At 40.5% G+C, this 14,863-nt stretch overlaps 1 protein-coding gene across 1 annotated transcript; it reads left to right on the top strand.

The window, feature by feature from the left end:
* Positions 1–5,757: 5,757 nt before the first annotated feature.
* On the top strand, positions 5,758–14,836 carry gadd45gip1 (growth arrest and DNA-damage-inducible, gamma interacting protein 1). Its single transcript, XM_026166106.2, has 2 exons — positions 5,758–6,584; positions 14,336–14,836. The coding sequence occupies exons 1-2, from the start codon at positions 6,184–6,186 to the stop codon at positions 14,625–14,627; spliced, it is 693 nt and encodes a 230-aa protein (XP_026021891.1). The 5' UTR covers positions 5,758–6,183; the 3' UTR covers positions 14,628–14,836.
* Positions 14,837–14,863: the final 27 nt, after the last annotated feature.

Genomic DNA, 14,863 nt, shown 5'->3' with positions numbered 1-14,863 from the left:
GCTCCAAGACATTTCAATGTGTTAGAGAAAAAGGAAAAAGTGTTCATTGCAACTGCAAGCTTTCCATCTTTATGAAGAGACGTTATTAATAAAGTTATCAAATTCTGGTCCTGTGGTGAATTTCATCATTTAAAAGGGGTATACCTACATTTATCACACAAATCTGTTCATTTAAAATCAGGTCCAAATTAGGTGCCAGCAATCAGAACTTTCTTTCCTACATGTGCTGCAGCTATGTAAAATAAAAAGGAAGTCTCAGAATATGCCCAGTTTATCAGAGCATCTGCAGGTAATCCTGAAATTGCTCATGTTAACATGTATGTGAGCTTGCCCTTCACTGGAAGTAAAGCCTTTGCTGACACAATATTGAAGCAAAACTGCTTTGTAGCGGAGAAAATATGAGCTAAGCCTCTGAGAATAATGTGCAACAACTGAAAAGCATGGCATTGGAAATGTTCTGGTTTAGGATTGCATCGCAGGTGCGCATTAACATAAACAGCACTCTGGTCACATGATGTCAATGCTGTGAACTGAATAAAAAAGCAAACATACAGGTTATAATAATCACTGCTGTTCTTAACGTGCAGGCATTGCAATTTTTTGTGGTAGGCTGTAACAGAACAATGGCCAGATAATAGCCTGCGCCGCACGAAATAGCATCACTGGACCAAGAGTGTGTAATTTTACGTTTTAATGTCTGCTGTCTCGACTCCTCTCTCACCCTCGCCTTTCCTCGCCTGCTCAGCTTGCATTTCAGGCGGCAGGAAAGCACGGACGTAAAAGCTACGAAGGAGGGAGAAGAGGGATTGGATTCAACTAAGAAATCTGCACGTCATATCAAACTGTGCTTCAAGTTACTGTGTGGCACCTGTTCTAAAGCTGAAGTTAAACCCAAAGTGGACCTTTAAGCAGGATAATGATCGGCACACAGCAAGTCCACACAGGAATGATCCAGAAGAAATGGACTCTAAATGGATGGAGTCAAATTCTCGTTTTAAATCCCATCAAAATATTTGGGTAAAGGATCAGATCAGTCTTTCCACAGACAATTTTATATCTATTGATATTTCATTCATTTCATTTTCACTGAATTAATTTAGGGATGAGCTGATTTTCCTCAGGCATAAAGTTCATCTGTACGAACACAGTTTGACTTCTGACTGCACATAAAGACTTCTGGTCCTCATTCTGAACCTTTAAATTGCTGTTTGACGGTTCACATTTTTTGGGTGTATTAGTGTATCACTGTAGTAGTGATGGTTCGGATCTGGTTTTATATGCCTGTTAGCACAAAGAAAATCCATCAGTAATTACTGGTTAAGTAAATCACATGTGGGAACCAAGTAATGTGATCCACTTTTTTGTGCAGCTTATTAGGAAGTTCAGAAAAACACAATAGCTTCTTGGTATCCTGCTAAGAAAACCAAACCACAGCTGCACAGAGGCACCACTTATAAAATCATAAACTCTAATAACTGGATTAAATGAGTGAAGTAAGGTCACTAAAATCAGAGTTCCTCTAAGTTAACTGCAGACTTTGTAGACATATTAAAACGTTTAGCTAAGTGTCCCACTAAGTTCTTTCCTTCATTTTATGCTTCCCCTGCTTTTCCATGATGCTGTGACTTTAGAGTGAGAGGATCAAAAAGCAAGGCCCAGTGGAAGATGCATAAGGATTATTCTACCCTGTGAATAACCCGCTGACGTGTAAGTGATCATATGTGCTAACCCTATCTCTAATCCTAACCTGGACTTCGGGAGAGCAGCACCAGGAAATGGCATCAAACAGTCAAACAAACACCAGCATCCCAAATATCTAGATTATTAGATTATATAACACCAACTGTGATAACATTTTTATTTTTGTATGTATTGTTTTACATAGTTTAACAGCATCATTCTCACATCATACAATATTTTATTTACTGTGAAATTTCTCCACATCAGACAACATAAGCTTGGTTATTTAGTCAGCGTCCATCTATTTTTGTGATGTAGGACTCCAAGCATATAGGTCTTTAGTTTAGTTAAGGGTACCACGCACTGACAAAATAGATGTAGGGTTTTGTATGATGTGTCCATCATTGTCTCAAACTTAGATCATTTATTTAGCTTATAAAATAGTTGGAAAACACCCACTGAGTTACAGTTGAACTTCAGGGATGCACCAGAACCTTGCAGCACTTTGTGCTACTGAAGACTAAAAACAAACGCGCTGCTCAACAGAAACTAAATGCATCTATTGCTGAGCTAATAATGCAGGTGAGCGTGTTTTATATAAGTTCCCCAAACATGTATTAGCACACAGCCATCCCTCCTACTCACATACTCACTCAAAAATAGAACCATCCCCTTATCGTCTAACTGCTAACAAGCCTATTTGCCTGTGACTGACGTTGATGTGATCCCTAAAGCCTCGAGCTTGGCACCAGATTGCTTCTAAGCCAAATTAAGCCTCTGTCATGCCCACCCCCACCTTCAGTCTAGTGCTACCCCTGCCATGGGAACCCTAAATCTTTAATGACGACGGAGAGCTCTGCGCGCTCCCACGATACAAAAGCGATGACATCTGTCTCTGTAAGTGCCGCACTCCAGAGCAACCCCATTTGTTCTATCCTCGCTTCTTGAAAATAAATCAAATATAAAAGTTGCAGGAGGGCGGAGGCTGCTAAAAGAGGAAAGAGGAGGTGGAGTTAAGGGGGTTAAAACAAAGATCCTTTCTTTCGGCGGTTTACTCCCCTGCCCCAGTAGTCCCAACATGTTCAAAGAAGGTGTTAAAAACGTTTCAGCTTCCCTTCTTGCACTGGAGCTCTGGCAGCAGCCCACCTGCTTACAACTGTTTCCAAGTCAACGGGGACCACACACCTCTAAATATAAATCTGTAAGAGTCAATGTAACTTCAAAATGCTTTGAACACTTTGACCTTTAGTCACCCACTACCACTGAATCTAAGTGAAGTTATTTATTATGAAATATAAGAAGCAAACCATGCCAAACAGAAGGAGAAAGAGCATCATTCTACAGATAGATAAAGAATTGGGATTAAGGAAAAAAGAACACATAAAGGAAGCTTTGGGCCAGCACATGCTGTCAAAGCAGCGTGGCACGGACTCTCTAAACTCTGGAACTCTGCTGATGGGATGAACACTATATTTTGAAATTACATTCACTCTTTTGTTCAGGAAGGTTAAAAACTGGTGACGGCAAAGGTTGTGGAATACTTGACTTTTAGATCCTTTTCATGCTCATCAAACCAATCTGTGACTGCTTGTGCTCCACGGATGGGGTCATTGTCATCCTGAAAGAGACTGCTCCCATTAGGAAAGAATAGTGTCATATGATATAAAGGTGATCAGAAGCATCGATGTGGGCGGATCGATCCAAATATCGATAGTATTGATACCAACGCTAGTGTTGGTATGGGAACAATACTTTGCTTTTATCCTCCAAGTTCAGTATTAATTATTTCTTTGGAGAAACTAAACCTCAAACATGCACTATGAAAAATGTCCGAACCTTATTGTGTGCTTTAGTTTATAGACAGAAAGATTTACATTCAAGGTATCCAGAAACCCAGCTGTAAAACACATGAAAAGCTCAAAGGTGTGTTTTTGTTGTGCTAACTAATTATCGTGGAAAATAACAATCACAGTGATGTAGTGGTGTTTAAAATATGTTCAGAATTTGCAAATTCAGAATTCATCAAGACATGGCACACTACTGTCCCCCACATTAGCTGCCTGAATAACTTAAAATCATTGGTACTGATATTGGCAATACCGGCCATGTATTTACTTGGTATTGGATCGAACTGAATCAACGCTCCTTTCTACTAATTTATCAAACTGTTTCCCCATCACACCCCAGCAGTGTGCAAAATCCATGAACTGCCAAGCTTAAGCTCTAACGACTTACAAAATCTTTCAATGAAAATAAACATTCAATTCATTATTTTGACATGTCATAGAAGATATACATGAAATATCACACACACACACACACACACACACACACACACACACACACACACACGTCACACGTGGTTAAAAGCTTTATGGTTTTCTGATAAACTTATTTGAAAATGTGAATAATCATAATGGATTTTCTTTTCCCCCACATAAATCCACCACACTGAATTTAGAGATATTCCGCGTCCTTATGTAAGACTTCCGTCTCTAGAATTAGGGGGAGAAAAAGGCCAGCTTTCATTGAACTTAAAGACATTTTATTTTCTCTTCATGCTTCCATAAATATGAATTCCTACTCTCAGAATCAGCAGCACCAGATGCTCATCTCCCTAAAACATCAAACATCTGTTTAATAACAGTGTATGTAACACTGCAGCTGCAACATCACCAGTGTAAAGATTTAAAGGAGTGCTTTGCAGTTTTCCAGCTTTAATCGCTGAGGATCAAATTACACAAATGTCAGCAGGAACTCTTTCAAACCGCTGAGCCACATCAAAATGAGCCCTGCTTCCTTTTGACGCGAGTGTTACTGAAGATGATACAGATGATGCTGAAAAGCAAATACTTCTTTAATAAGATTAATTATGTATTCAATATAATTTATAACAGAATAGTGTTTAGATCAGTTGCATTAATCCTCCCTTAATGCTATCACAAAATCGCATGGTTTAATGTAATTACTATGTAAATGCACTTTTTCATATTTACCATATAATTTCTGTATAATAGTAATTATAAGTGTCATTATCATCATAATCATAATTATTGGGGCAAACTATTGTTGAACTCTGGGGGTTTTGTCAGTGGGTAACACAGCTGACAGAGATTTCTCAGAGACATAGAGCGGGAATAATTTATAATTATTTATTTAGTCAAATAGTTTTCAACACGTTTCTCAGATTTTAATGATTATTTGGAACACTTAAATGACTATAATATGCATGCATGTATCGTGGTGTGTATTTAAACAGATAACTTGAAACAGCACAAAAGAGAAAACAAAATTCTTGTAGCGTACACATTTTCTGCAAAATAAAAGAGAGTTGTTTTTTTTCACATTACCCCAGAGTTAAACTTTTTTCTCTGTGTGTGTTATTGTAGGGTCCAACTTACAATATAAAGCGTCTTGAGGCGACTGTTGTTGTGATTTGGCGCTGTATAAATAAAACTGAATTGAACTGAATTAAACTGATCACTGCCTGAAGTGAACATTTTTTTAAATTCATAAATTCGACCTGTGTACATGAAATGTACCACTAATTAATAAACTAATTAATAAACTAACATCTATTACACATTGCACATCATCTGCAAGCGACAATAATTTACCACTTACAAGCCTAATTGATCTTTTTATGTGCTGCGAGCATGTGAAATAGATAACAGCAAAGACTGCCCATTACAATTCTCAACGCACCGGTTTTAATTAGCAGCTATAAAGTCATATAAAGTAAAGGTTTTAAGCTGGAATTTGGCTTTAAAACAACAATGATTTAATAATAAAGGAATTTTCTTGCTAATTAATGCTTCCAACACTTTTCACGACGTTTACTTACGTCATAACGTGTCCTGGAGTGTATGCGTTTAAACTATATTTGTGTCCTAAAAATATCTTGGAAATATATTTGGTGCTGCTATCTTTTCCTTTATGTAATGGCACGTTATAAAAATCCATCCATCCATCCATTCGCTTCCGCTTATCCTTTTCAGGGTCGCGGGGGGCGCTGGAGCCTATCCCAGCTGTCATAGGGCGAAAGGCGGGGTACACCCTGGACAGGTCGCCAGTCTGTCGCAGGGCCAACACACAGGGACAGACAACCATTCACACTCACATTCACTCGCACATTCACACCTAGTGACAATTTGGATTAATCAATTAACCTATCCCCACAAGCTGCATGTCTTTGGACGGTGGGAGGAAGCCGGAGTACCCGGAGAGAACCCACGCAAACACGGGGAGAACATGCAAACTCCACACAGAAAGACCCCGGCCTGATGTTGGAATTGAACTCAGGACCTTCTTGCTGTGTGGCAACAGTGCTAACCACCGTGCCACCGTGCTGCCCCTACGTTATAAAAATAAACTGCATAAAAAATAAACTACTGTCACATTAAGAATGTAAAAACCACACGGAACGGTCATCTGTCGCATTGAACAGGCACTGCGGTAGGCATCTATGACTTCACTCCGGGTCCTTCTTGTGTTAGAAGAAACATGGCGGCGTCCATGCTGTGCAGGAGGACGGCTGCCTTATGTAGGACTTTAAAGGACTTCTCATCTTGTAAAGCTGTGCTTTCTGTAAACTCTCCGTGTGGACCTTTATCACAAACAGCGTCCTATAATCCCAAACCTCTAAAGCTGAACCTCCGGAACCCGTACATCCCGGACAAGGACAGCGAGAAGACGCCGGAATGGCAGAAGACAGCCCGCTACGATAAGAAGCTGTTCGGTCGGTTTGGCTCTGTGTCGGGCATCGATCCTGCATCTCTGTGGCCCACACATGAGGAGCTGGAGAAGATTATTGCGGAGGAAACCCAGTGGCATCCCCCGCTAGAGGTGATGCTGAAGAACATAGAAGCCAGGGAGAAGGAGGAGAGGGAAAAACGGCTGGCGAGGTAAGGCTACATGGCTAACGTCAGTGCGTCCATTATCGGACAACGTCCTCACCAGCGTTTGTCATTCTGTCAAACACGTTTACAGAGTAACTAGCAACACGTTTTCATAGTTCTCTCTTTCAAGCTTTTAAAAAGAGCACTTTTTAAAGCAGGATTTTTAAATAAGCTAATGTAAAATCAAATCGAATTAGAAATTGTATCTAATAAAATAGAAGCTTGTCTTAAGTGTACTGAAGAAGGTAGAGTGGCAGGCTTTAGCTCCCTTCTGTACCAGCGTGGCGGGCCTAATGAATTGTTACCCATTGAAAAGGGTCCGGTTTTAAATGTATAGAGGAAAATGTGTGGACAAATCCAGCTGTCTTCCACCATCCTAAAGAGACATTGAAAGAAAACCTTAGTAAGGTGCTTGGGCTCCACATGTAGTGAGAAACCCTTCAGTGCTCCTTCTTCCAGCTGTAGTAGATGGATATGGGTGTCTTTTTTTTATTAGTGGTGAAATGAAGTCCAAAACGTTCCATCTGTGCTGGCCTGTAGTCACTGCAAAAGCCAAACTGTGTGATTTACGTCAATTTCACGTTTCATCACAGGAGGTCCTTCCTTCTCATATGACCCAAACCATGCTAGTAAAATGAGAACTGTGGCATAAGCTTTTGAAAGTGTGAAAAGGCAGGAATGAGAATGAGCACCTCCAAGTCTGAGGCCATGGTTCTTCCCACTCCGAGTTGAGGAGTGGACTTCACCATCCATCTTTACAGTCGAGGACTCGGAGTGGCCCAACTGGAGGAATTAAACAATTTCAGGGTCGTGTTCAGGTGTGAGTGGAGCTGTGGATTTACCTGTCAATCTACATCCTCACACTAGCTTTGGGTAGTGACTGAAACAATGAGATTGTGGATACAAGCAGTGGAAATGAGCTTTCTCTGAAGGGAAGGCTGATGTCTCCCTTAGATATGGGGTGAGGGGTTTGGTCATTTAGGGGAGGCCCAGAGTAGAGCCGCTACTCCACATTGAAAGAAGCCAGCTGAGGTCATTCTGGATTGTGACAAGGATGGCTCCTGGATTCGCTACAGGAGGTAGCTGGAAGAGGGAGGTCTGAGCTTCTCTGCTTCGGCTGCTGATCTGGGCCCAAATAAGTAGAAGAAGATGGATAATTGTGAAGAATCAGAGGCGTGATTGGTTTTCTTTGATCTTGTTTCCCTTCTTTCTGTGGGCAAGTTTAAAAAAATATTATTTTTATTTTTTTTGGAGCTGTAGTAACGGCAGCTTTTTCCTCCATATTGTATGAATGCAGCACATATCAACAGAGAATGGGAATAAAGGGCTCCATGCCGGGGTCAGCTCGTCAGCAAATGTTTAAAGAAGAAGAAACTGAAACACCATCTGGCCCACTGGTCTCATTAGAGTGCAACTTTTTTAAAAAAAACCTTGGCCGCACTCCTTGGATCACATCCAGTTTGTTTCTTTGTTGGATCACATAGCGGAGACCCTGTTTGTGAACTAGTTACTTTAATATGAAAATGTGCTTAATGACTTAATGTTTTCATTTTACAACATATTCCACGCCTTTTGTCATGTTCTTGTCTTGCACATTGAGCTTTTAGCTTAGTCACAGACTGGAAAAGGCTTTTAACTTTCTAGTTCTCTGCATGGATGATGGCGTACTTTGGTTAATCAGAGATCGAGATGTCTTTCATGAGACTCAAGGAAGCTTTAAATGTACACAACCATCCTTGTTAAAACAGACAGGTATGTTATAATTATAATGAGAGTCACCAGCTTGAACATATCTTAAGAAACTTCCCCAGAGTTGATACCATAGACTAGGGCTGCTCGATTATGGCAAAAATGATAATCACGATTATTTTCACTGAAATTGAGATCTCGATTATTTGACGATATTTATTTAACAATAACAACGTGTTGAATAATGACTTTAAAGATTGTCAAAAAATAATATAAAACAGTGCAAATACTGATAACAGTGCAAATGTTTACAATATAAAAATCAATGAAAAATGTAAACATCTATGTTTAGTGAGCTTTGCAGTGTTGCTCTGTGCTGCAGCTACACCGTAGCAAAGTTTACACACTGTGTCCACTTGATCCACGTCTGACTGAACCCATAATGTTTCCACACCACTGAAGTTTTTTTTTAACCTCTTTTCAACCAACAGCAGTCACTCTCCTCTCCAAATAACTTCTGCTTAGCTTTCCGAGCTTCCCTCGGGTCCTCTTAATCAGCGGTCCCCAACCCCCGGGCCTCGGACCGGTCCCGGTCCATGAGTCGTTTGGTACCGGGCCGCGAGCGTTGAGGCTCAGGTGTGAAATGTTTGGTTTTCAGGGTTTTTATCGGTTTTCAGTGTTATTTTGTTATCGCTTTTATCGTTTACTCGGTTTTCCTGGGTCTTTTCACGTGTGTTATGAATAAATCTTTTTTTTCGGTACCGGTACTAGTTTTATTTTGTTGTATTTATCCGCGACACCTTAAAGGCCGGTCCATGAAATAAACCGGTCCGTGGCGCAAAAAAGGTTGGAGACCGCTGCTCTTAATTGTTGTGACGTATGTTCGAAATGCAGAGAGGTGCGCTCGATTTGCCACACGGAGCAGCGCGAGAGTAAAGCACGAGGGAGGGGCTAATAATCGGCTCAGTCATTTTTAATGATCGTTGAAAGCCCAGATCGTAATCGAGATTAAAATTCGATTAATTGAGCAGCCCTACCATAGACTGTAAACTAAAGATGCACGAAGCTTTGAAGTTTGAGAAGTGAAGTAAACTTTTTTTTTCCAGGGGTGACTCCTTTGTTTGGAAAATATGTGCATAGGTATAGAAGCCTGTCACTACCCGATCCGTACCGGAAACCCGATCGGTACCCCGCATGCGCGAAAGGTTTCTACTTCCGGTCGTAGCGTTTTACGATAGTTATGGGTCAGAGTAATAACAAGTATATCTTAAAATGTTTGCAATAATGAAGCATTTCAGTACAATGTAGACAAAAACGAAAAATAAAAAGAAAGTTATGGATCAGGACTCTCCGATCCTTACTGCGCATGTGCAGATGTTTTCTTCTTCTTCTGTTCGTTTAATGGCAGTTTACTCCCCAGTGTACGAGGATACCGCCACCTGCTGACCGAGCGAATAAACCCTATTATAAACTGAATTATCGTCATTACAAACGTGTGTTAAATCTGATTTAGCGATAGTCGAGTGTGTTTATGCTCGTCTGTGAGGAGAGGATTGTTGGAATAGTGATGATGATGTGCGCTATCACTGTCAATTGTCAGTAAACACTTAATCTGGCTGATGAATCTACACGTGAGATATTACAAAGTCTGCATTATTAACTCTGTAATTAGGCGCCATTCTTCTTATTTTACGGCGCTGTTGCTCAATCGGGGGACGCTCTCTGTTGAGGAGAAAAGCATGAATTTCTTTGTATACGGATTATCCATTGTTTAAATGTCCCGGGCAGTCGAAAAGGAGGCAGAGCTGTTGAGAAATGCTAGGAGCTAACTGGGCGCTAACCGTACCATTCAAATATATTGAATGTCGCAATGTTGGCAAAGAGAGGAAGTGACGTAAGATTTGCGCATGCGGGGTACCGATCGGGTTTCCGGTACGGATCGGGTAGTGACATCGCCTGTGGGAAACATGTTGTTCATTTAGCACCATCAGCGGGTATACCTCGTGATTGTGTTGTCACACTGCGAACCTGCAGAGTCCCACAGTGTAACACACAGATCAACGCCTCACTCATCAGATGTGGTTTCAAAACGGCAACAGCACAAATACTCAGCTCAGGGCTTCAAAATGACCTCACTAACCAATGTGAAACATCGCCATCCATCTTTTAGGTCCAGTCTAATCAGTGTAGTCCTAGATGTTCCAAGAAATGCTCAAGTCTCATTCCTTGAATTTGCTGTGGTGGTATCAGCTGTGAACTGACCTCAGCTAAGCATAGCAGCACCTGCACGCAGGCATTCTGATGTCATCATGAGTATAAACCATAGACGGTAATAAAAGACGAGCGTAGCTTCAAGAGCGTGAAGCCAAAGTGTAATAACCTTTAACGTGTATTCTTTTGAATGGCCACCAGATGGTGATACGTATGGCTTTACATTGACTTCTGGTCCTGTACAAGTCTATGGATGAAGGCCTTTCTGTCTTGACTTCTCGAAACACTTTACTGATGGTTTCTGGGCTTACGTGACCAGTTTGTAGTGTACCACAGCTGAATCAACAATTACATTAATCTCTAAGGACAAACTTCTTGAAACTGTAATACTTTTAAACTCATTTAGATTTGTGTGATGGATTAAAGTCCGCAGTTGGTTTTCTGAAGTGTAGCTGTGATATCCAAGTATTGTGGACAAGTTTTTGTTTTCCTTCTTAAAGTTGCACTTTAATAAGACCAGTGGGCCAGATGGAGTTTCAGTTTTTCTTCTTCAAACATTTGCTGACGAGCTGACCCCCGGCACAAAGCCCTTTATTCCCATTCTCTGTTCCATTCATGCAATATGGAGGAAAAAGCTGCCATTATGTTAACACAAATACAGCTTTACACTTCTCACTTTCAGAAAAGTGAAACAGTTTGATCCAAAACTCCTTCTTCATTGACGGCTTTCTTTGTGTTAGCTGGTTTAACAAAACTCCTGGATGGAGTTGGAGACTGTGACACATCATCTGGCTCTTCCTCCAGACAAATTGAATCAGTCGAGTGCCTCTTATTTCAGTTAGAGACACACTGAGAGGAATTAGTGAACATTAAACAGTCCCATAGCTTAATAAAGGACATGTGGAAGTTTAGTCTCCAGATCAATTTAATTGGCATTCTTGGTGATGGATAGCAAATGTAACTGATCAGTTTTCTAATCTGTGTCCGAGTCGCTGTAGTTCCAGCTGTGCAAAAGACTGCTGGAACTACAGAGGGATCAAACATAAAAGCAAATTCCAGTGACAATAACACAGTTTGCACTGCTTTAACGTTGCAACTGGGCTTCATTCAGCAGTGTTGGGAGGGGACAGCTCGACAGTTTGCATGTGCAAAGTGGAGGAGAGGACCTATATCGCACACAAAACAGACTGTAGACTTAATAAATGGTGAAAACGTGGCGCTTCCAGCTGATTTTAAACACACACTCCAAACATAAACTGTTCTGGACCAAGTTATGTTCTCAGCACAAGTTACCATGGTGATTTAGCCAGGTAAAAAGAAAGCTACTTAAGCTTAAAGCTTAGGCATCGTTTTATTAGCTTATTGCTTTGGAGTATGTCCACAGGTCCGTTGTTTACCGTTGCCGCTTCCCTTGAAACTAGTATGTCAGACAAAGTTGATCTGAGGCTGATGTTTGTGTTTGTGTTGTTGTTGTTTTGTTTTTCAGGGTTTTTGAAAAAGTTTTATTTTGATGGGCTAACCTTAAGATTAATCACTGTATTTGGTGTATATCCAGATACCATGGATGGCATTACCTTGGCCTCCCGTAACACTGTGAGGAATCTTGCAGTCAGTTTGACCAGGACACGTCCTTCAGCACGCATATTAAACAAATGTGTAGGACTGCTTTCTTTCATCTGTGCAGTATCTCTAAAATTAGAAACATCCTGTCTGAGAGTGATGCTGAAAAACTAGTTTACGCATTTGTTACTTTTAGGTTGGACAAATTAATTTATTATTATCAGGTTGTTCTAAAAAGTTCCCTTGAAAGCCTTCAGTTAATCTAAAACACTGCAGGAGCGTACTGACAGCACCGGCCTTCTGCTTGACCATTTCTGATTTGCATAAAAATGTTATGGCTAAATTTGAACTTGTATATTGACTTTCAGATGGGTTTTTTTCACAGTCCTTGAAATTTTAGGCCATATTTGGACATCAATATCTCCAAAAACGATTAAAGTTAAAAACTCAGCATTTTCACTGGTCTTTCCTAACATTAAATTGAATTAGGATTTCTAGTTTAGGGTAGATACATCAAAAATGTTTGTGTTGACTAGTTAAAATATGAAAAAAGAAAACGAAACTGAAAGAATGAAATACTGGAGTTTCCAGATGGTACTGTAATTATAACTGAGAACATAATTTTTTAAATATATGTATACGTTTCATTTTTGAGAGCTACTGCCCTGCAGGAGTCTAATTCAGGTGGCAGTGTAAAAACTTTGGCTACATTTATTTTTATGTATTAAACGAGTCATGCAAACAGGATGATTTCACAGGAGTAGTCTTGCGAGGTCAAGCTGTGGTGTCTAAATGGCCGAACTGGTAATCTGACACAAGATGCTAACCTAATGTCACGACTGCTGCAGGCAAGCAGGGATCAGACGGTCGGTGTGTTGACTGTCTGAGTGTTGCAACAATTGTAATACATAAATAAAAATGCTACATTGTTGCATTTTAATATCTCTTTGTACATTTCAAACTAAACCTGAATTATTAGTCAGCTCCAGGGCACTAGGTCTTGAAATGATAGGTAGAGTAGGACTTGAAAATGAAAAATCTGAACAAATTTCTTATCTTAGTTAAAATCAAAATACCATCTGGAAACTCAAATTTTGTTCTGTTCAGATAATAATACCTACTGATATTTTTGTGGCATGACTAATATCTGCTCCATCCAGCATGAAAATACCATTTTCTTCATTTTTTTTACTAAGAATTTCACATTAAACTATTCTGCATGCTTTGTTACACTGTTTATTACAACTACATATGATTCAGAAATAGTCTTTTGCAATATGGCATATTTTTATTAGTGTGTGCTCAAATTTAGACTTTGCAGGAACACTTGATTCTTTTTAAATGAAATTAAAATTCAGACACTGAAGACACCGGAGATTAAAGACCCTGATTTAGGGCAATGAAAAGTTCAGCCTTTTATCTTTTAACAGTGTTTAGGATATCCATCCATCCAATTGCTTCCGCTTATACTTTTCAGGGTCGCAGGGGGTGCTGGAGCCTATCCCAGCTGGCATAGGGCGAGAGGCGGGGTACACCGCAGCACGGTGGTTAGCACTGTTGCTGCACAGCAAGAAGGTCCTGAGTTCAATTCCACCATCAGGCCTTTCTGTGTGGAGTTTGCATGTTCTCCCCGTGTTTGCGTGGGTTCACTCCGGGTACTCCAGCTTCCTCCCACCGTCCAAAGACATGCAGTTTGTGGGGATAGGTTAACTGATTAATCCAAATTGTCCACAGATGTGAATGCGCGAGTGAATGTGTTTAGGATATTCGTCTTCAAACATTGAATGAGATGTAGGGAAAAATGGTGTGGAGGGTTAGCAAAGAGACCTTTTTTAAAAAAAAGATGTAGATCTTGAAAAGTATTCAGTACAGGAAACTAAATTTCACAGCAGTCATACTACGTGTTCAAAGTTTGGACCATTAATTATTTACTTTAGGCAAATGGCACAGTTGATCAGAAAACCTTTAAAGACATTTGCTGTCTTGAGATGGATGATTGCAGTTTTTCCCTTTGTTTCTGTCGGAGGCTTCTTCCTGTTAGAGGGAGTTTTTCCTTCCCACCATTGCAAAGTGCTTGATTGTTGGGCACCGTTCACCTTACAGTGTGAAGCAACTTGAGACTGTTGTGTTTTGGAATCGGAAGTTATGTTAAGTTCTTCTGACATGAGTGCTTGTACCAAATTTACTGTAAAAACCACGATATTCACGCCAGGACATTTCTCTCAAAATCAATGTTAATTACCAGCCAGTATGATGGACAGCACTAACATCTGCTATCTTTTCTATTTTCACCGCAGAGAGAAGCTCATTGCCGCAAACATGGCCAAAATGCCCAAGATGATAGCAGACTGGCGCAGAGAAAAGCGTGAAACCAAACAGAAGCTAAAGGAGGAAAAGGCTCGCCGTACAAGGTTGCTGGCTGAGGCCAGAGAGCGTTTTGGCTATGCAGTGGACCCCCGCAGCCCCAAGTTCTTGGAAATGGTTGCTGAAATAGAAAAGGAAGAGAAGAAGAAGAAGAAACTAATGAAACGCAGACTGAGAGAGGAACAGGCAACAGGCTCCGATGCACCTCCTGCTGCCTCCTCATAGTCTTGGACCGAGTCGTTAAAGACGTAAATAACTGTTGGGCCTGGGTCAGATTGTGTTTGATAGTTTTGAAGGTGTGCTGTGTAGTACAGTTCAATGGAACCGTTCAAATGGCTAAAAATAAGTTTTGTCCTTCTGTGAAGATGTGACGATTCCAACTTTCAACTTAGTTTTTCAGGACTGCTCCAGATAAATAAAACCTCTGCACAGATGGTGTGGGTGTGTTTAAAACATGACAC

This window comes from Astatotilapia calliptera, chromosome 4 (assembly GCF_964374335.1).
Source record: "Astatotilapia calliptera chromosome 4, fAstCal68.1, whole genome shotgun sequence".
In the NCBI taxonomy this organism is placed as follows: Eukaryota; Metazoa; Chordata; class Actinopteri; order Cichliformes; family Cichlidae; genus Astatotilapia; species Astatotilapia calliptera.
Note: the sequence above shows the minus strand (reverse complement) of the source record. Positions and strands in the feature narration are given on the sequence as shown.

Bases quoted from the DNA above. Each gene is read 5' to 3' on its own strand.
- gadd45gip1 (XM_026166106.2), top strand. From the start codon at position 6,184: ATGGCGGCGTCCATGCTGTGCAGGAGGACGGCTGCCTTATGTAGGACT. The intron at 6,585-14,335 runs GTAAGGCTACAT...TTTTCACCGCAG, and splicing joins AGGGAAAAACGGCTGGCGAG to AGAGAAGCTCATTGCCGCAA.